This window comes from Alnus glutinosa, chromosome 10 (assembly GCF_958979055.1).
Source record: "Alnus glutinosa chromosome 10, dhAlnGlut1.1, whole genome shotgun sequence".
Taxonomy (NCBI): domain Eukaryota; kingdom Viridiplantae; phylum Streptophyta; class Magnoliopsida; order Fagales; family Betulaceae; genus Alnus; species Alnus glutinosa.
This window is the reverse complement of record NC_084895.1, coordinates 22,530,869-22,553,503: the sequence shown is the minus strand read 5'-3', so window position 1 is coordinate 22,553,503 and position 22,635 is coordinate 22,530,869. Positions and strand designations below refer to the sequence as shown.

The 22,635-nt window shown below is 37.7% G+C and overlaps 1 protein-coding gene and 1 long non-coding RNA gene across 3 annotated transcripts; one reads left to right on the top strand and one right to left on the bottom strand.

Moving 5' to 3' along the window:
• Window positions 1–793: 793 nt before the first annotated feature.
• On the top strand, window positions 794–21,940 carry LOC133879538 (eukaryotic translation initiation factor 4G-like). Of its 2 annotated transcripts, none has more exons than XM_062318136.1 (9): window positions 794–1,360; window positions 5,954–5,997; window positions 6,788–7,784; window positions 14,490–14,684; window positions 14,769–15,293; window positions 17,621–17,815; window positions 17,900–18,811; window positions 21,111–21,305; window positions 21,390–21,940. In XM_062318136.1, exons 2-9 carry the CDS (start codon window positions 5,976–5,978, stop codon window positions 21,718–21,720), a joined length of 3,372 nt encoding a protein of 1,123 aa, XP_062174120.1. In that variant the 5' UTR covers window positions 794–1,360; window positions 5,954–5,975; the 3' UTR covers window positions 21,721–21,940. The 2 variants fall into 2 exon arrangements, with proteins under 2 accessions (XP_062174120.1, XP_062174119.1); XM_062318135.1 differs by lacking the exon at window positions 794–1,360 and adding an exon at window positions 5,642–5,768.
• Window positions 3,768–5,585, bottom strand: LOC133879539 (uncharacterized). Its single transcript, XR_009902112.1, has 3 exons — window positions 5,445–5,585; window positions 4,570–5,129; window positions 3,768–4,192 (listed from the first exon to the last, which is right to left on the bottom strand). It is a non-coding gene; the product is annotated as an uncharacterized LOC133879539 (long non-coding RNA).
• Window positions 21,941–22,635: the final 695 nt, after the last annotated feature.

The window sequence follows — 22,635 nt, the reverse complement described above, 5'->3', positions numbered from 1 at the left end:
CGAAGAATCTGTATGTAATGTAGATCGTTGCACTTAGTGAATGCATAGCATGCGTAAGTTTTAGCATGTGGCAAAATGTTAGGAGGGATAGAGGCACCGCCTATGTTTGCGAATGCAATTCCAAGATCTTGCCTCTCCTGAATTTTTGATAGAATTGTAGTTGTTCTAATGTCAAACTTCCTAAGGATTTCATTCTGGAATTGCTTAAATTTTGCCATGAAATCATTGAGTTGTTGCTCACTGCTTGATAGAAAAAAAAGCCATGGATCTAAGGCTCTGATGCCAATTGTTACATAGATTATTGTTTTTGGATTTTTAGGGAGTTTAATGGAGAGTTAGAGAGAAATTGGAGAGAATTTGCAGTAATAATATTGATAAGGATGAAAGGAAAACATAGAAATGACACAATTCGAGGTTGCCAGCCTCCAAGAACAATCTTCACAATTCAGAAGCTAACCTAAAATGATTCTAAGCTGGCCTTATATAATGGCCTACGGCACTTGACAAATAAAACGCATCAAACAAGGGATGAAACGCAGATAGAAAGGAGCAGCTCCAAACCCGTCCAAAAAGCCTAAATGCCTAACGAAATTTGGGACTCAAAACCCAACTAACAGAATTCAATTTTACATCCCACACCCTCCACGTCACACTGCCGTTGGAATACTTGTTACACTCTTCCTGTCTTTCTCTTTAATACTTATTTGTATCCGTCTGTATGTATATATGGGCATGCGGTTCTTATAGGTTTTCGTTTGTGGGTGTGATTTCAATATGCATAGATATGGTGGAGAGGAAGGCGGAGGTGGTGGGGAGGCTCAAGGCGCCGGAGGAGGCGGCTGCACTCCTCGCCGCTTTTTTGCAGAACCCAAATGCCGTGCAGGAGCTAAGATCTGACAATCAGTACAATCTCCAAACGCAATAAAAAATAATATCTGATTAAAATAGAGAAATATTTAAAGAGTTTGAAGTAAGAAGCTTTTTAAAAGTGATAGATAAAATAACAAAAGTAGATTGTTTAGCTAAAATTTGGAGAAAATTTAGAGAGCTCGTTAGGGATGCTCTCATTTTACTTCTTAGTCTTCTCTTAGCTTCCGCTCCAGGCGCTCCTCTCTCTGTCTCCTATTGACAAAACCTTGTCAATGATTCACGGTTTCGGTATCATCATTTGCTCCAGCAGGCCTCTCTCTCAAAGATTTATGCAATCTACTGCTACTTTTTGTTTATGGTAAAGTTTTGTAAAGAGACCACCAAACCACAAACGAAAATAATCGCAGCGAAGAAACAAGAGACTTCCACCGATCAGCAGCAGGGCAAGGTGAATGGCAGGAAATCACATCCGTTGAGGCCCAAGGACAAGGTACTCTTTTGTATTTTTAGCGTATTTGGTGTTCTGATTTTGGATCAACTTGTGGGATTTGCTGGTCTTCGTGGCCTCATTTGACTGTATCTAAATCTGGGTGGATGCTTTTTTCTTTTTCTTTTTCTATCTAAATTTTGAGATTACATTGTTTTATGTTGTATTTGAGTCATTTATGTAAATTTGATCCTTTTTTTTTTCTTTTCAAATTTGCTTGTGAATGTCTGAAATTACTTTTTTGATAATTGATATATTTAGAATCAAGTTTATGTGTTTTTTAATTTTTTTATAACAATTTAAAATCACACTAAACGAGCCCTAATTAGGTCGAGCTGCCTAATTAGGGCTCGAAAGGCTTCTTAAATGAGCTAGAGCTTGAGCTCGGGCTTGGATCAAACATTCCAGAAATTTTGAGTGTAGCTCAAGCTCGAGTCGACTCGAGCCATTCAAGTACCTGGCTTGACTCGAAATTGTGTTCTTAGCAAGCCCGAGCTCGACTCGAAATTGTGTTCTTAGGAGCCAACTTTGATGTGAACATAAGAATGACACTGCTGTTAGTCATTTGTGTAAGTGCTAATAGGTGTTAAACTTGCAGGGACAAGTAAAAATGCAGTGCAGAATCTTGCCTCTTGCTTCTGTGGCTTGTAGATGAGATTTTGCAATGCTATTGCTGGTGTTGGCTCTTACTCTGCCTCAGATGGTTGACAGAGGTTTAATTTTGTTGGGGCTTTAGTTGTTGAAATGAGTTGATGTTGTATAGATTTGTTGTTTCTTTGTTTTCGTGTTTTGTTGTTCTTGATTGTATAGTGGTTTGTTGTTTCTTTGTATTCTTTGTTTGTGTCAATAAAAATTATTCATCCAAAAAAAAAAGAGCGTCAAGATAACTCTCATTTAGATTAGGTCAAATTTGATAATGATGCTATTTTCTTATAAAGTGTACCATATATGTGAAGTGTGCGTGCTGGTGGGGTTGATTTGATATATGTGACGTATGAAGTGCTTCAATTATATATATGTTGGGAGGGGTGTTTGTGCTATTATATGTTGCCAGTGCATTTTTGACATGCTACATGTGTTTAGATTGCTTTTTAATGGGTGCATTTCTCAAATGGATGGATGAAATTTGGGGACACCAAAAAGAGGGTAACATTATTTGGATGAAGAGTGCTCTTGATATGTTCAGAATGGCTTTGAATTACTAGGCATGAGCTCTACTCGGTTAAGACGATTAGCATGTTATATATAGCCTAAAATAAGTGACTGTGTTTGTGTGGTGATGATTGAAGAATCAGGGGCATGTTTTGTTGTCTTTTATGTCTAGAGATTTCACTTCCATGTTGAATCGGTCGTTCAAAGGGAACATAAGGAAGATTTATGAGTCAACCTACCTGTTGTGCACCCTTTTTCTTTTAGTGCACAGAATAGTAAAAAAACCATGTCTTTATGGTTGGATTTTATATTGCTCACTAGCCTCACTTTAACCTACAATTTGTCATTTTTTTGATCTCAATGATATGTCTTTGTTTTGATTTTATGAACTGGATATTGCTAATGCAATTTCAGATATATTAAATGATAGCACTAGAACAGATTCTTACTCAGTGATATTATACTTTTGATATTGCTGATAAAATTATTACTTTCGGTTAGTTTTAGGTTTTTATGTATTACTTGCAAAGTTGATATTCCATTATTACTATTGCCTAAAGTGTCCTTGCATGTTATTTCGGGTCATATTCTTGCTTGAAGTTGGTATTGTACGTTGGAAGAGGGACGAAAGCGAATCTTGCTTGTTGAATTATGCATACAATATTGCAATGTTGTTGGTTTTGTATATTTTGTGTCATTGAGTTGGAATATGTGGTAAACTCATACATTCCATTTTAATGTGTAAATAGGAAACAGATATATTCCATTTTGATGTGTAAATTGTCACTCTAATTGGATTTTTTTCTTTGATGCCCAATTTGAATTCCATTATATGCAACTTCTCTTCAAGTTGTTGACATGATTTCTCTCATTATCTTGAAAAACAGAGCTTGCTTGTGTAGCAGTAAAAATTGTATCTGTAGAAAATTCATAAATTAGTCTAAATTGCCTTGGTCAAACCATGCATCCCAAAGCATTGCATATGCAGCTCGAGTGTTGAACAAAAATTCCATTCTCTTGGCATCATTCCATAGGTTCGGTACAGACAAGGGCATGGAATAAATTTCTGTTATTCTTTAAGGTGCAAGGCTAAACCATGGTCGTAGAAAGCACATGAGAATATCTTATTTTCTTTTTTCTTTTTAAAAAAATACTTTATAATTAAGCCTGTCAGCTCTAAACAACGAGAGTTTCAATTCTCAACCTCTTAAGTTAACCCAACAATTAGCCTATATAGCAAGATATCTATCAAAATTAATGGAGGGTGGACGAGTTAGGGACCATTTTATTCAAAATAATACCAAAGGATCTTTAAGATAATATTTATACCACAAAAATCGACTAAAATAATTTTCCCAAAAATATATGGCTGCCCATACAACTAAAAAGAATTGTAACATATAATGCTAAAAAAAAAAAACCCAATGCAAAGGCTAAAGCAATTTGATATTGTTTTTCCATCGATTGGTACTTTTCTTTTTCAACCGCCAATTGCATTCGACATTGAGCAACTTCCATATCCATGTGTTTCCTTGCACTTGCTATTCTCTTTTTTCATTGAGTCGCTCTTCGTAATTGCAGCATGTAGTCTTTCTTTTTCATCTTGTAGGCACATGTATTTCTTCTTCAATCGCTTCCGAACCTCCATATCTAACCAATCTGATTAAATAAGCATGCCTCTCACTGCAAACAAATATAGATAGTTTTACTACCCTTAATTCTTTATGCAAACGAAATCTATAGAACAATCCTTGTCCAATAAAAAACATTTAGGACAAATCAGCTTATATTACTTGTCAATGTTTTTTAGACAAGTGTTACTTAGTCAGTTGTAAAGATTATGGCAGTAAACTTGTTCTTTTAAATGTGCATATATTTCTTGTATTTTTGCTGTTAACTAGCATATTACAATCAATAGAATACATATTACAGAAATCGTTCTAAATATTGGAGACATTTGGTGACAGGAAAAATCAAAGTAGAGATGTTAGATAAGAAAGTAGAAAAATACAATATTTTGTACAGCTCTCTTGAAAGTTGAAAGTTGAAAGCTTTGGTACCTTTCAGAGTGTTGGGTTTTCCTCCCAGCCTGGGCTGCCTGCTGAATGAGAGGAAAGAGGGAAATTGAAGGGGAGAATGAGAACGAAAACTACTACTGCATTTATAGTTTCTGGGAAATCTGAGATTCTGAATATGCAAATGAATTAGCACGATTGTATTCACATGTTCTCATATATGTCAGACTGAAAGTCCTCAAACCAATATCAAAATAGAACAAATCAACCAAATATGAAAAGTAGGGAAAACCATTGGCCATTATAGAGGTTGAATCATTTGACAGACATATGCAGAGAAACCACACGTCTTTAGTTGCTATGAACAAAGTAAAAATCCATCTTTAATTTATAGGAAGGAAACAAAAAAATAAAAAATAAAAAGGACCCATAAACAAAACTCCAAAATCCTGCCCAAAATAGAATAAAAAGAACCCAAATAGTCGAAAATCTGAAACACCACACAGCATATTCCACTCAAACAACCAACTTGAAGTTAAAACGCTCCCTCTGTCAATACACCCACTGGCTACCTCGCCGAAACGACAAGCTTCCTAGATTTGGGTCTGCAACAAGAGAGAAAGGAAGCTGAATGAGAAAAAAGATAAAGACTTTTTTTTTTCATCGATTTTGTCATTTGAATCACATGGTTCCTAAAGACGCAACCTGGCCATCGCCATTCAATTCCAAACACAGCAGGCCTAAATGATAAGAAAAAAAAACCCAGCGGAAAATCATCAAACATATAGGCTACACAACGTGGATCACATCTCCCAGAAAGAGACCCACAAATCCAAAGCAACAATCATTGTACGGAATTCAATCAAACGGAAAGGAGGAGAAAGAAAAAAACAAATCAAAAGGAAAGAGCTCTCATTTACCGGAGGTCTTAATACCCGTGCAAATATAGGTGAGGTAGGAGACCGGGTATTTTCTTACGTTGAGGTTGTTGTTCCTCAGCAACTATCCCACTCGACAGCGTGCGGTGGTTGTGAGCGAACGTCGATGGAGAACGGCCGGTGGTGTCGTGGTGGTGGGCGTCGTTCGGTGGGCAGAGGCGACCAAACCGCGTGAGGTTGAGAGAGATCGGCCGGATGGCGGAGGCGGCGGCGGCACTGGATGGTGTTGGCCGGCGCTGCTTGGTGGGAGAGGGGAGAGGGGAAATTGGAGGAATTGGTAGCACTTCGAAAGTAAATAAAGTAAAGGTAGCACTTGGCAATTATTGTACTGTTGCCAACCTTTATTGTACGAAGTATGCCATGTGCTTTAAGGAAAGAAGAGAAAAGAAAAAGAAAAAGGAAGAACAGAAACTTTTAGTTGGTGTTATCTTAGATTAAAGCCTCTCTCATTCTCTCATGTAATCTTAGATTCTTAATGGTTATCTTCGCAGGGCCCAAGTTATACCAGTAAACATGTACACCATGGCATTGCCAGGTCTCTCTCTCTCTCTCTCTCTCTCTCTCGTTTAAATTTAGCTATATTAATTAATGATCAAATTTCAATGATGGGAATTTCATAGTTGAATCAATTACATACTGATTACAGCAATCTTAGTGTTGTTTGTTTTTTACCTCTTATGCCTTTTGGAATCTAAATATGCGTGTATGGAGCAAGTACTCCCCCTCTTGTTTTCTTGGATTATAAGGACCAAAGAAAGCTTCTCTGCCTTCCTTTGGAGTTCTTTACTTTGGATAAGCTACTATTTTACTGCAGGCTATCTTTTAGTATCATAACTCTGGGTCCTCAACCTGACATCTTATATATATGATATAGAAAACAATCTCATATTTTTGACACTAGATATGTTTTATGTAATGTTTTCTAAAGATTATTGGAAGAGTGTACTCCCCACAATTTAAAGTTAAGGAGCATCTTATAAATTTGATCGTTTCAAAACTAGAGAACCATGTATTTGATCTCATATTGCCACTTAAGTATTTATTCTTACTAGACCTTGATACAGGTCTTCTGCATATCAAACCATTTTGAGAAGTGACTAATAATTTCAATATATGGTGGTTTTAGCTACCCGGCTTGTGTATCAGAAAACTCAAATTGTAGAGAAAGAGTCATCATAAATGTTGCTATACTTGATTTACTGTTCTAGGATTGATCATTTTAAGTTTGAATACTACTCCAATCTGTGAATTTTGTGGATTGATGAAACCCATCTTTTAATAAGGATAGTAAACGTTGCTTAGACATGCTTAATATCCAATTACAGGTAATCAGAAACTGATGATGCACAAAGCTGAGAAGAAATATGAGGAACAGGCAAAGCAAAGGCAAATAAGAGCTATTTTAAACAAACTTACTCCAACGAACTTTGAGAAACTTTTTGAGCAAGGGAAAGTAGTTAACATTAACAATGCTGCCACTCTAACTGGTGTTGTCTCACAGATATTTGACAGAGCTTTAATGGAGCCTACTTACTGTGAGATGTATGTAACTTTCTCTTGTCATCTGGCTATTGAGTTGCCTGATTTCAATGAAGACAATCAAAAGATAACTTTTAAGAGAGTGCTTCTGAACAAGTGCCAGGAGGAATTTGAGAGGGGGGAAAGAGAGCAAGAAGAAGAAGCTAATAAAGCTGATGAAGAGGGTCAGATCAAACAGTCTGCAGAGGAAAGAGAAGAGAAGAGAGTTAAGGCTAGAAGACGAAGGTTGGGTAACATTAGAGTAATTGGGGAGTTGTACAAGAAGAAAATGTTGACTGAGCGAATAATGCACGCATGCTTACAGAAATTACTGGGTCAGTATCAGGATCCTGATGAAGAAGATCTTGAAGCTTTGTGCAAATTGATGAGTACTATTGGGGAGATGATCGACCATCAAAAAGCTAAGGAGCATATGGATGCATATTTTGATAAAATGAAGACATTATCCAATAATATGTATTTATCTTCTAGGGTCAGGTTCATGTTGAAGGATGCAATTGATTTGAGAATGAATAAATGGCAGCAGAGGAGAAAAGTTGAAGGGCCGAAAAAGATTGTGGAAGTGCACAGAGATGCTGCTCAAGAACAACAGGCACTAGTTAGCGGGTTGGGTCATGCTTCAAGCATAAGCCAGCCAGCAAGAAGCTATGATAGATCTCTTGCAACTTCATCGCCTGCACGAGGACAGGGGACAGCTTTTCCTCAAAATATTCTTTCCGAAAAGGTGTTGCCTGAAGAACGCCTTCGGCATATGTCCATGGCAGCAATTAAAGAATTCTACAGGTATCATCTTGTCTTGTGCATGCATTATTCATCTTGTTATTTTTGTCATTTTTAAAGTTTAGTTTAGAAAATTTTGCATCATCTTCATGCTAGTGTATGGGTGCTTGCATTAAAACCTCTTATGTATTTATCTAGTACTGACGTATCCAAAGAGGGAACTTAAGCATATATTAGCTCAAAATGGAAAGTAATGCTGAGCAGTGAATCTTCGATAAAATTTGATGTGTGATTTTCAACTTCCATAAGCTTAGATTGTTTGATTCAAGTACCAAGTAGTCTGCTTATTAGACTTTGCAACTAATGTCCCTAATGTTGATGCATGTTGTCAAATAAAATACTTGAGAAGACTATCTTTGTCTTTTTGCTTCTTTGCTTTGAATATTCAATTTCTTGGAGTGGATGATGGGTTCGCTTCTGGTGATTCCAGAGGCTGCCGGTGGGTCGTTTTCCTCCCTTGAAGCCCCTGCTATGGCCAGCAGTGTCTCCCAATCGGAACTGAGTTTTGGGTTAGAGTTTTCAGGCCCTGGTCCGGAGGCCACACTCACAGACTTGGTTGTTTTGGCCGAATTTCCGACGGTCTCAGAAGAAGCTTTGGTTGTTTGGGCTGGTTTGGGTGCTTCGGGCTCTTTGGTAGTGTCGGATCCTCCTCCATTTGTCTCTTCATTGGTGTCTGATCCAATTTTCCACACCCTTATTTCTGGTTTGGGGTTTAGGAATGGGTTGGAACTAGATTTGATCCCTGAGGTAGAGCCTTCTCCTCTGTCCTGCTGTCCAAGTGACAAGGTCAGGGGATTTTCTGGCAAGGGGTCTCTGGAGTTGCTGTTGAAGATGGCTCTAGAGTACCGTCATCCGTTGGGAATTACGTGTGATGGCTCCGAAGGTCAAATTTTGACCTTGTATGAGGATATGATCGCCAGTCATGTTAAAAAGGAAGCGGGTTTTAGTTCGAAATTGGGTATCAAAGGTACGAGGGAACTATACAGGTTATTCTGTTCTATTAATTATGATGCTCATAGTGGAAGCTCTTCTAGTGGTAGGCGCAAAGGGAGGGTGCATGACAATTTATTATAAAGCCCAAAATCCTTTCTTGGAATGTTAGAGGGTTAAACGAGGGTGATAAGTAATTAAGAGTCAGAAACTTATTGAGGCAATGGAAGGCAGATATTATTTGTTTGCAAGAAACTAAATTGGATTTTATTTCTAACAACTTAGTGAGAAGTCTTTGGGGTTGTCCCTTTGTTGATTGGTGTTACTTAGCCTCTTGTGGTGCCTCTGGTGGTATGTTGATTATGTGGGATAAAAGGATTGTAGAGAAGATAGACGTGTTCGTGGGTGAGTTAGTTCTTGCCTTCTTCTTTAGAAGTGTTGATGATGACTTTTCTTGGGCCTTTGCTGGGATCTATGGTCCTAACATTGACGCCCTCAGAAGTTCTTTCTGGGATGAGTTGGCTGGCCTTTCTTCTTGGTGGGAGTTGCCTTGGTGTATTGGGGGCGACTTCAATGTCACTCGCTTTCCTGTCGAAAGATCGAGAGATGTTTGCCTGAACGCCGCCATGATGGAGTTTTCGAACTTTATTTCTGCGCAGGGTCTTATGGATCTTCCACTTGCAGAAGGGTCATTCATGCGGTCTAATAATCAGGAGAATCCCTCTTGGTCTCGCCTTGATAGATTTCTTGTATCTCTTGATTGAGAAGTCAAGTTTCCAGGTACTTTGCAGAAAAGGCTTCCTAGATTGTGTTCTGATCATTTTCCGATTCTTCTTGATTGTGGAGGCATTCATTGGGGTCCCAGACCGTTCAAGTTTGAGAATATGTGGTTGAAGGCTGAAGGGTTTGTGGAAAGGGTGCGACTTTAGTGGACGTCTTACCATTTTCAAGGCTCTCCTAGTTTCATCTTCTCTCAGAAGCTTAAGGCTTTAAAGATTGATCTTAAGAGATGGAATGAAAAGGAGTTTGGCAATGTAGAGGTTCACAAAAATATGCTTATGGAAGATTTATGTGCTCTTGATAGGTTGGAGGAACAACATGGTTTAGCTCCCGAAGAAAAGATAAGGAAATGCGAGGTCATCAAAGATTTGTAGAACTCTATTCTGTAGGAGGAGATTAGTTGGAGACAGAAGTTTAGGGTTCTTTGGCTTAAAGAGTGTGATAAATGCACTCAATTTTTTCATCGGATAGCTAACTCGAATAGGAGGTCCAATGCCATAGAGTCTCTCTCAGCCAATGGCTCTATTTCTTTCGATTAGCAGGTCATTAGGGATCATGTTACTCATTTTTATGAGTCCATTTTTACAAAACCTTACACTTGGAGGCCTAGGTTGGACAACCTTGCTTTTGACACTTTGGATACAGTTGAGGCCTCATCCTTGGAACTTCCTTTTGAGGAAAAGGATGTCTTAGAGGTGGTTAAAGGCATGAATCGTGATAAGGCTCCAGGTCTTGATGGGTTCACTATAGCGTTCTTCCAAGATTGTTGGGATGTGATTAAGACAGATCTCATGGGGGTATTCCAGGACTTTCACACTCATATCAAGTTTGTCAAAAGCATTAACGCCACTTTTCTTGCCCTAATTCTGAAGAAGTTTGGGGCTATGGATCTTAAAGATTTTCAGCCTATTAGTCTTGTAAGTGTGGTTTACAAGATCATTGCAAAAGTTCTTGCAAATAGACTTAGAAAGGTTGTGGAAAAGATAATCTCGAAACCTCAAAATGCTTTTGTGAAAGGTGGGCAAATTCTTGATTCGGTTCTTATTGCTAATGAGTGTTTGGATAGTCGTATTAAATCAGGTGAACCAGGGTGCTATGCAAGTTGGATATTTAGAAGGCTTATGATCATGTCAATTGGAACTTCCTACAGTATACGATGAGAGGATGTGGTTTTGGAGAGAGATGGTGTTCATGGATAGCGCATTGTATTTCCTCGGCACGCTTCTCTATCTTGGTGAATGGCACCCCTTCTGGTTTTTTCAGCAGCTCATGTGGACTTAGACAGAGTGATCCTCTGCCGCCTCTCTTGTTTGTCATTGTGATGGAGGCCCTAAGTAAGTTGTTCACTGTTTCTATTCACAGGGGCTTTCTTCAAGTTTCTCAGTGGGTTTTGGTAACAACGGGGTGTTTAATATTTCTCATATATTGTTCGCAGACGATACTTTAGTCTTTTGCGGGGCGAATATTGATCATCTTCGTTTTCTTCGGGTTTTATTTTTGTCTTTTGAAGCTGTTTCAAGTTTAAAGCTCAATTTGGCCAAGTCAGCTCTGGTTCTTGTGGGTGATGTGGATAATATGGATGAATTGGCTGGCATCTTGGGTTGTGGTGTTTCCTCTCTACCTTTAAAGTATCTTGGTCTTCCGTTGGGGGCCCCTTTTAAGGCTAAGTCCATTTGGGATGATGTAGTTGGTAAGATTGAAAGACGGCTAGCTAGTTGGCAGCGGATGTATCTGTCAAAGGGTGGTAGAGTTACCCTTATAAAGAGTACTTTATCTAATCTTACCACGTACTTCCTTTCTCTGTTCCCTATTCCATCCAGTGTTGCTAGTCGTATAGAGAAGCTTCATTGAGATTTCTTGTGGGGAGGTTTAGGTGAAAAATTCAAATATCACTTGGTTAGCTGGTCCACGGTTTGTTCCCCTATTTCAGAAGGTCGTTTGGGTATCTGGAATTTGAGGATCTTCAATAAGGCTTTGTTAGGGAAGTGGTTGTGGCGTTATGAGCATGAGAGAGAGGCTTTGTGGAGATTAGTTGTGGATGCAAAATACGGTTCTCCTTGGGCTGGTTGGTGTTCCTTAGACCCCCATGGGTCTCACGAAGTGGGGCTTTGGAAGAACATTAGGAAGGCGTGGAGTTTATTTAGTACCCTTACTAGACTTATTTTGAGAAATGGATTCAGGATTAGATTTTGGGATGATGTGTGGTGCGGAGAGATGTCGCTCAAAGAAGCTTTCCCAGGTTTGTATGACATAGCTTGTGACAAGAATACACTTGTTGCAGCTCATTTGATTCTAGAGAGCGGATCTTTTCAGTGGGATGTTAGACTCATTCAAGCGGCCCATGATTGGGAGGTGGACATCTTGGCTTCTTTCTTTACCTTATTGTATTCATCAGAATAGATCGTGATGGGGAAGACAAGTTGTGGTGGTCTCCTTCTCACAAAGGGAAGTTTAATGTTAGATCTTTCTATAAGACTCTTGCTAACAAGGAGAGAATTCAATTCCTCTGGAAAAGTATTTGGCGGACCAAGGTTCCCTTGAAAGTGGCATTTTTCGCTTGGGCGGCAGCGCTAGGGAAGATCCTTACTTTGAACAATCTCAGAAAGAGGCATGTTTTTGTGATTGATAGATGTTGTATGTACAAAAAGAATGGGGAGTCTGTGGATCATCTTCTTCTCCATTGTGAGGTCGCTTGCGTTATATGAAATGCCATCTTTAATCGCTTCAATCTGTCTTGGGTTATGCCTTGTTGGGTGGTTGATCTATTCCCTTGCTGATGGACGGTGGTTGCTCTCGGAGTGCGGTTGTGTAGAAAATGGTTCCTTGTTGCCTCTTATGGTGCTTGTGGAGGGAACGCAACGATAGAAAATTCGAGGTCAAAAAAAGAACCATTGAGGAGCTCATTTCTTTTTTCTTTTATTTTTTGTACTCTTGGACGGCTGCGTTCCTTGTCCTTTTAGTGATTAGTTTTAATGATTTCCTTGTACTGTTTTCTTCTTCTTCTTAGTTGCCGTTATTGTATACTACATGTGTACTTGATCGCACTTTGCGCTTTTCAAAATTTTCTTACTTATCAAAGAAAAAATTCAATTTCTTGGAGTGGAATTAGACAAAGACGGGCTAACATGTTAAATTATGCCCAGGTTATTTGTTTTGAGACATTTGTCTATGAAGGTGGTGGTGAGTGTGTTTATGGCTTCTTCATCTTGTACTGTATTGGTGCATGCTGGTCAGATTTGGACCTCAAGAATGTGGAATAACCGAATAATAGCTTTGTTAGAAGTTGTAGGTGTGCTTCTCATTTTTCGGTCTTCGGTCTTCTGTTTTATTGTTTTTGGAACATAGTGCATTTCATTGGATTATTTAGACGTGGAAATAACTAATTGTGCTGAATTGTACTACTAGTTATTTTAAGAGGGTTTTTTTTTCCGGCTTCATATCAAATTATGGGATGAAATCTATGATTTAAGATAATTTACTTCCCATGTGAATTGTAATGTGGAATTCATACTTTGCTGCTTGTTTCACCAGCATTTTTTTGTTAATTAGTTTTAGAAGAATGAGAGAACTCTTAGCCTGCTTTTAGGGGAAAGTAACTCTCAAGTTATGTTTGACAATGTGTTTTGGGGTTATTTTCTGTTTTTGATTTAAGTGTTCTGACATGACATAAAAGTTAAAACTGTTTTTGTGTTTTAAGAAGTGTTTTGTGTTTTGAATTGTTTGTAAATGTATTTTTCTTGAGAATAGAAAAGAAAAGACAAAAAACTAAATTTTTAACAAACATGGCATTAGTTTCTTCCAGTGTCTTTGGGTGGAGGGAATTTGGTGAAACTTGTTAAATCACTAATTGTATCAAAAGCTTAAGCTGATAGAAAATGACAACTTTAATTATTTAATTAATATTCTATAACACTATCACTTACGTGTGGGTTTAAACTGCTCAACAAGCGAGCCCTAACACGTGAAATATTTAATTGAAATTAAGGTAAACTGTAGAATTAGGGTTAGACTTTGGAACTTTGCTTTGATACCATATTAAATCATCACTTATCCTAATAGTTTGGGTGGATAGGAAAGGGTGAATTAATTAGTGCTACAGCAGAACTCCAATTTGAACGAGCCAAATTGGATTTTTTTTAGGTATGCTTTAAGTTTAGGGAATCAACCTGGTTATGAGTCTATATTTTTCTATTATTGTGTTTAGTATTTTCACCCTTTAATTAGTGGCGGCCATAGTTCAGTGACTCGATGAAGGTTTTATTCAGATAGTAGTGTGGTAAAGCTTTTTCATCTTGTTGGATTATTTTGAAATTATTTAGATAGTTGTGAAGAAACCCAATGTGTTTAATTCATAATATCTATGGTGTTGTCCCTTTTTTCATTCCTTCGGTGTGTCATTTTTGAAGCATTTGATATATATATAGTTTGTGGTCATAAGAAAGAATGAATAAATAATGAATAGTAGTTGTTTAAGAATTAGGTTGTTGGCAAAAGGTGAAGGTCATTTATTACTTTCAAGGAAGACATTTGATATACAAGAGTGAACAGCATAAACTGTCTTTCATGAAGGGGTATATTTAATAATGCTTGGGCAACAACCAACCAACATGATGCTAGGCTTTTTCAGGTTAATTTTGAGAACTCTCTTTCTGTTGGTTGTATAATAGGACTCTTGTCAATTAAACTGTAATGTGAGATAATGATTTGGGGTAGTACCTTTTGTACCTCAGCCAAGGCACAGCAGCTCAGACGGCCGGTGTGTCAGTAAACTGGCCTTGCCCATGGTTCCTAAATTGCTTCCCTGATCCAATTGAACTGTGATTGTGTTGATTTATTGGCTGAGGAATAGACTTGAATTCGTCTGTGTATTTGTTTCTAGGTGTCGACTTGGGTACGTGTAGTTTTTGCTGTTGGGATGGTTGTGATATATGGCTGTCAATAATAATATAGATTCCATACTTGTTTCAACATACTGAATGGAAGTTATTTAATTTTCAGTGCCAGAGATGAGAAAGAAGTGGAGTTGTGCATTAAAGATTTGAATTCCCCAAGCTTCCATCCATTGATGGTATCCCTATGGGTCACAGACTCTTTTGAGAGGAAGGACATGGAACGGGATGTTTTGGCGATGCTTTTGGTCAATCTTACGAAGTCTCAGGATGGTGTCTTGAGTCAAGCCCAGCTCATCAAAGGGTAAAAGACATTTAACAATATATTATCCATTGTTGTATTGGCACACTATAATTTACATTCTGCTGCTTTCCTCCATCTGGCCAGGTTTGAATCTGTTCTGACTACGTTGGAGGATGCTGTAAATGATGCCCCAAGAGCTCCGGAGTTTCTTGGTCGTATATTTGCCAAAGTCGTCACAGAAAATGTAATCCCTCTGAGTGAGATTGGGATGTTAATACGTGAAGGAGGAGAGGAGTCAGGTCGTCTTCGAGACTTGGGGCTTGCAGGAGATGTTCTTGGAAGCATTTTGGAGATGATAAAATCAGAGAAAGGTGATTATGTCTTGAGTGAAATCCTTACAAGCTCCAATTTGCGTTTGGAGGATTTTAGGCCTCTAGATAGATTTGCTGCTCCAGCTGCTTATGATCAATTAAGTCCTCAAGAGCGAAATGTGACTTTGGGTAACAGAGACTTAAAGAATCCAGATCAAAGTTATGATAGATCTCTTGCAACTTCATCGCCTGCACGAGGACAGGGAACAGCTTTTCCTCTAAATATTACTTCGGAAAAGGTGTTGCCTGAAGAACGCCTTCGGGCTATGTCCATGGCAGCAATTAAAGAATTCTATAGGTATCATCTTGTCTTGTTTATTCATCCTGTTATTTTTGTCATTTTTAAAGTTTAGAAAATTTTGTATCATCTACATGCTATTGTGTGGGTGCTTGCGTTAAAACCTCTTATGTATTTATCTAGTACTGAAGTATCCAAAGAGGGAACTTAAGCATATATTAGCTCAAAATGGTAAGTATGCTGAGCAGTGATTCTTCGATAAAATTTGATGTGTGATTTTCAACTTCCATAATCTTCGATTGCTTGATTCAAGTACCAAGTAATCTGCTTATTAGACTTTGCAACTGATGTCCCTAATGTTGATGCATGTTGTCTAATAAAATACTCGAGAAGACTATCTTTGTCTTTTTGCTTCTTTGCTTTGAATATTCAATTTCTTGGAATGGAATTAGACAAAGATGGGCTAAAATGTTAAATTATGCCCAGGTTTTTTTTTTTTTTTGAGACATTTGTCTATGAAGGTGGTGGCGAGTGTGGTTATGGCTTCTTTATCTAGTACTGTATTGGTGCATGCTAGTCAGATTTGGACCTCAGGAGTGTGGAATAACAGAATAATAGCTTTGTAAGAAGTTGTAGGTGTGCTTCTCATTTTTCGGTCTTCGGTCTTCTGTTTTATTGTTTTTGGAACATAGTGCATTTCATTGGATTATTTAGACGTGGAAATAACTAACTGTGCTGACTTGTACTACTAGTTATTTTAAGAGGGTTTTTTTCCGGCTTCATATCAAATTATGGGATGTAATACTCAATCAGAACACGGGCCTTATGAAATCTATGATTTAGGATAATTTACTTCCCCTGTGAATTGTAATGTGGAATTCTTACTTTGCTGCTTGTTTCACCAGCATTTTTTTGTTAATTAGTTTTAGAAGAATGAGAGAACTCTTAGCCTGCTTTCAGGGGAAAGTAACTCTCAAGTTATGTTAGACAATGTGTTTTGGGGGTATTTTTTGTTTTTGGTTTAAGTGTTATGACATGACATAAAAGTTAAAACTGTTTTTGTGATTTTAGAAGTGTTTTTGTGGTTTGAATTGTTTGTAAATGTATTTTTCTTGAGAATAGAATAGAAAAGACAAAAAATTAAATTTTTAACAAACATGGCATTAGTTTCTTTCAATGTCTCTGGGTGGAGGGAATTTGGTGAAACTTGTTAAATCACTAATTGTATCAAAAGCTTAAGCTGATAGAAAATGACAACTTTAATTATTTAATTAATATTCTATAACACTATCACTTACGTGTGGGTTTAAATTGCTCAACAAGCGAGGTCTAACACGTGAAATATTTGATTGAAATTAAGGTAAACTATAGATTTAGGGTTGGACTTTGGAACTTTGCTTTGATACCATATTAAATCATCATTTATCCCAATAGTTTGGGTGGATAAGAAATGGTGAATTAATTAGTGCTACAGCAGAACTCCAATTTGAACGAGCCGAATTGGATTTTTTTAGGTATGCTTTAAGTTTTGGAAATCAACCGGGTTATGAGTCTATATTTTTCTATTATTGTGTTTAGTATTTTCACCCTTTAATTAGTGGCGGCCATAGTTCAGTGACTCGATGAAGGTTTTATTCAGATAGTAGTGTGGTAAAGCTTTTTCATCTTGTTGGATTATTTTGAAATTATTTAGATAGTCGTGAAGAAACCCAATGTGTTTAATTCATAATATCTATGGTGTTGTCTCTTTTTTCATTCCTTCGGTGTGTCATTTTTGAAGCATTTGATATACATATATATAGTTTGCGGTCAGATAAGAAAGAATGAATAAATAAATAATGAATAGTAGTTGTTCAAGAATTAGGTTGTTGGCAAAAGGTGAAGGTCATTTATTACTTTCAAGGAAGACATTTGATATACAAGAGTGAACAGCATAAACTGTCTTTCATGAAGGGGTATATTTAATAATGCTTAGGCAACAACCAACCAACATGATGTTAGGCTTTTTCAAGTTAATTTTGAGAACTCTCTTTCTGTTGGTTGTATAATAGGACTCTTGTCATTTAAAAAACTGTAATGTGAGATAATGATATGGGGTAGTACCTCTTGCACCTCAGCCAAGGCACAGCAGCTCAGAAGGCCAGTGTGTCAGTAAACTGGCCTTGTCCATGGTTCCTAAGTTGCTTGCCTGATCCAATTGAACTCTGATTGTGTTGATTTATTGGCTGAGGAATAGACTTGAATTCGTCTGTGTATTTGTTTCTTGGTGTCGACTTGGGTACGTGTAGTTTTAGCTGTTGGGGTGGTTGTGATATATGGCTGTCAATAATAATATAGATTCCATACTTGTTTATCAACATACTGAATGGAAGTTATTTAATTTTCAGTGCCAGAGATGAGAAAGAAGTGGAATTGTGCATTAAAGATTTGAATTCCCCAAGCTTCCATCCATTGATGGTATCCCTATGGGTCATAGACTCTTTTGAGCGGAAGGACATGGAACGGGATATTTTGGCGAAGCTTTTGGTCAATCTTACGAAGTCTCAGGATGGTGTCTTGAGTCAAGCCCAGCTCATCAAAGGGTAAAAGACATTTAACAATATATTATCCATCGTTGTATTGGCACACTATAATTTACATTCTGCTACTTTCCTCCATCTGGCCAGGTTTGAATATGTTCTGACTATGTTGGAGGATGCTGTAAATGATGCCCGAAGAGCTCCGGAGTTCCTTGGTCGTATATTTGCCAAAGTCGTTACAGAAAATGTGATCCCTCTGAGTGAGATTGGGATGTTAATACGTGAAGGAGGAGAGGAGTCAGGTCGTCTTCGAGACTTGGGGCTTGCAGGAGATGTTCTTGGAAGCATTTTGGAGATGATAAAATCAGAGAAAGGTGATTCTGTCTTGAGTGAAGTCCTTACAGGCTCCAATTTGCGTTTGGAGGATTTTAGGCCTCTAGATCCTAACAGATCAAGAGGGTCAACGGTGTTGTCTTCCCCAAATGCTCATATAGGTGGTTACCGTGGACTGCCTACTCAGGTTCGTGGTCACGGCGCTCAGGATGTTCGGACGGAGGAAAGACTGTCTTATGAGTCCAGGACCTTGTCAGGTCCCTTGCCGCAAAGATCTATTGGTGATGATTCTATGGCTTTGGGACCTCAAGGTGGCCTTGGGAGAGGTATGTCAATTAGAAGACCACCGGCAATGTCAAGTGCTCCTGTGGCTGATATACCTTCCTTGGCTGCAGACTTCAGAAGAACAGCAGCTGGTTTGAATGGTTATGGTACTGTATCAGAGAGGACAACTCATGGCGCAAGGGAGGATCTCATCCCAAGATATATTCTGGATAGATTTGCTGCTCCAGCTGCTTATGAGCAATTAAGTCCTCAAGAGCGAAATGTGACTTTGGGTAATAGAGACTTAAAGAATCCAGATCGAAGTTATGATAGATCTCTTGCAACTTCATTGCCCGCACAAGGACAGGGAACAGCTTTTCCTCTAAATATTCCTTCGGAAAAGGTGTTGCCTGAAGAACGCCTTCAGGCTATGTCCATGTCAGCAATTAAAGAATTCTACAGGTATCATCTTGTCTTGTTTCTTCATCCTGTTATTTTTGTCATTTTTAAAGTTTTGAAAATTTTGCATCATCTACATGCTAGTGTATGGGTGCTTGCATTAAAACCTCTTATGTATTTATCTAGTCTGAAGTATCCGAAGAGGGAACTTAAGCATATATTAGCTCAAAATGGAAAGTAATGCTGAGCAGTGATTCTTCGATAAAATTTGATTTGTGATTTTCAACTTCCATAATCTTCGATTGCTTGATTCAAGTACCATGTAATCTGCTTATTAGACTTTGCAACTGATGTCCCTAATGTTGATGCATGTTGTCTAATAAAATACTCGAGAAGACTATCTTTGTCTTTTTGCTTCTTTGCTTTGAATATTCAATTTCTTGGAATGGAATTAGACAAAGATGGGCTAAAATGTTAAATTATGCCCAGGTTTTTTTTTTTTTTTGAGACATTTGTCTATGAAGGTGGTGGCGAGTGTGTTTATGGCTTCTTTATCTAGTACTGTATTGGTGCATGCTAGTCAGATTTGGACCTCAGGAGTGTGGAATAACAGAATAATAGCTTTGTAAGAAGTTGTAGGTGTGCTTCTCATTTTTCGGTCTTCCGTTTTATTGTTTTTGGAACATAGTGCATTTCATTGGATTATTTAGACGTGGAAATAACTAATTGTGCTGACTTGTACTACTAGTTATTTTAAGAGGGTTGTTTTTTTCCGGCTTCATATCAAATTATGGGATGTAATACTCAATCAGAACACGGGCCTTATGAAATCTATGATTTAGGATAATTTACTTCCCCTGTGAATTGTAATGTGGAATTCATACTTTGCTGCTTGTTTCACCGCCATTTTTTTGTTAATTAGTTTTAGAAGAATGAGATAACTCTTAGCCTGCTTTTAGGGGAAAGTAACTTTCAAGTTATGTTTGACAATGTATTTTGGGGCTATTTTATGTTTTTGGTTTAAGTATGCTGACATGACAGTTAAAACTGTTTTTGTGTTTTTGGAAGTGTTTTGTGTTTGGAATTGTTTGTTAATGTATTTTTCTGGAGAATAGAAAATAAAAGACAAAAACCAAATTTTTAATGAACCTGGCCTTAGTTTCTTTCAGTGTCTTTGGGTGGAGGGAATTTGGTGAAACTTGTTAAATCACTAATTGTCTCAAAAGTTTAAGCTGATAGAAAATGATTACATTAATTATTTAATTAATATTCTATAACATTCTCTTTTACGTGTGGGTTTAAACTCATCAACAAGTAAGGCCCAACACGTGAAATATTTAATTGAAATTGGGGTAAATTGTAGAATTAGTGTTAGAATTGAGAACTTTGCTCTGATATCATATTAAATCATCACTTATCCCAATAGTTTGGGTGGATAGGAAATGGCGAATTAATTAGTGCTACAGCAGAACTCTAATTTGAACAGCCGAATTTGATTTTTTTAGGTATGCTTTAAGTTTTGGGAATCAACCTGTTTATGAATCTATATTTTTCTATTATTGTGTTTAGTATTTTCACCCTTTAATTAGTGGTGGCCATAGTTCAGTGACTCAATGAAGGTTTTATTCTGATAGTATTGTGGTGAAGCTTTTTCATCTTGTTGGATTTTTTTGAAATGATTTAGATACTCGTGAAGAAACCAAATGTGCTTAATTCATAAATTATGGTGTTGTCTCTTTTTTCAATCCTTCGGTGTGTCATTTTTGAAGCATTTGATATATATATAGTTTGTGTTCAAATTAGGAAGAATGAATAAATAATGAATAGTAGTTGTTCAAGAATTAGGTTGTTGGCAAAAGGTGAAGGTCATTTTTTACTTTCAAGGAAGACATTTGATATACAAGAGTGAACAGCATAAACTGTCTTTCAGGAGGGGGTGTATTTAATAATGCTTAGGCAACAACCAACCAACATGATGCTAGGCGTTTTCAGGTTATTTTTGAGAACTCTCTTTATGTTGGCTGTATAATAGGACTCTTGTCATTTAAACTGTAATGTGAGATAATGATGTGGGGAATTAGCTCTTGCACCTCATCCAAGGCACAGCTCAGAAGGCCGGTGAGTTAGTAAACTGGCCTTGCCCATGGTTCCTAAGGTGCTTGCCTGATCCAATTGAACTCTGATTGTGTTGATTTATTGGCTGAGGAATAGACTTGAATTCGTCTGTATATTTGTTTCTAGGTATCGACTTGGGTACGTGTAGTTTTTGTTGTTGGGATGGTTGTGATATATGGCTGTCAATAATAATATAGATTCCATACTTTTTTATCAACATACTGAATGGAAGTTATTTAATTTTCAGTGCCAGAGATGAGAAAGAAGTGGAATTGTGCATTAAAGATTTGAATTCCCCAAGCTTCCATCCATTGATGGTATCACTATGGGTCACAGACTCTTTTGAGAGGAAGGACATGGAACGGGATGTTTTTGCGAAGCTTCTGGTTAATCTTACGAAGTCTCAGGATGGTGTCTTGAGTCAAGCCCAGCTCATCAAAGGGTAAAAGACATTTAACAATATATTATCCATTGTTGTATTGGCACGCTAAAATTTACATTCTGCTGCTTTCCTCCGTCTCGCCAGATTTGAATCTGTTCTGACTACGTTGGAGGATGCTGTAAATGATGCCCCAAGAGCTCCGGAGTTTCTTGGTCGCATATTTGCCAAAGTCGTTACAGAAAATGTGATCCCTTTGAGAGAGATTGGGATGTTAATACGTGAAGGAGGAGAGGAGGCAGGTCGTCTCCGAGACTTGGGGCTTGCAGGAGATGTTCTTGGAAGCATTTTGGAGATGATAAAATCAGAGAAAGGTGATTCTGTCTTGAGTGAAATCCGTAGAAGCTCCAATTTGCGTTTGGAGGATTTTAGGCCTCTAGATCCTAACAGATCAAGAAAATTAGAAAAATTTATTTAGAGGGGTATTGGTGCTCATTGTATCTTGTTAGGCAGGAAAGAAAAGAAATTACTCGCTAGTGCTTTTAGGCTACTTATTAATTTGCAATGAATTATTTTTCTGTGGGTGGGTGGGGATTTATATATTGGCTTTTCCTTCTCCTTGTCTTAAATATTATTCTTCAAATGTTAACTGCAATTATGAAAGGTTCAATTGAGCATCAGAAATTTTCGGTCTCCAACCTATATTTTCTTGGTTTTCTTGGGTGAATGAGATTTGAGTTCAGTGTCATATCATTATTTTATGCATGATGTTACCTATATTATGCTTGTCTTCATTTGTCATGCTAGGGATGACAGTAAGTCTGATTGAAATCTGAGAGCTCTTCCAAACCCGACCTGAACATATACATGTTATTAACAATTCATGTCATTTCCATGGGGGCTTTTTGCTTTCAGCCTCCGCTACCGTCAGAAAGCTGGAATGACCACCAACACTTTCTCGATGGAGGTCATTTCCGTCTGGCCACTGCCTCTGAAATGTTGGTGGTGGAAATCTTTAAGCAAACCTTGTACAAGTTAATATAATGCTATCCTAATACTGTATTCACTTGGTTTCTTCTTCTTCCTAATGGCCTCCAAAAAGAGAATCATAACAAGAGACATCAAAAAATTAGGTTGCTGTTGGGGGCATCGAGCATGAGCCATTCAATGATTTCTATTGAAAAGGCAATTAAATGACATTTCAATGAAGCCATTTATGGACCTTGATTTCTACAGATTGCAGTTTACTTTCATAAGTGAAAGACATTGGAAATTGTGCATCAGCTGCAACCTTCCTTTTCTGCTCCTTTTGCTGATAGAGAACACTAGGTAACAAAAGGAGAACTACTTCTCTACTGATTTCAATGCTTGAATTCATGAATGATAATCCTAG

Coding starts and splice junctions, on each gene's coding strand:
- LOC133879538 (XM_062318136.1), top strand. CDS start 5,976: ATGTACACCATGGCATTGCCAG. Junction 7,785..14,489: donor GCAATTAAAGAATTCTACAG/GTATCATCTTGT, acceptor TTTAATTTTCAG/TGCCAGAGATGAGAAAGAAG. Junction 18,812..21,110: donor GCAATTAAAGAATTCTACAG/GTATCATCTTGT, acceptor TTTAATTTTCAG/TGCCAGAGATGAGAAAGAAG.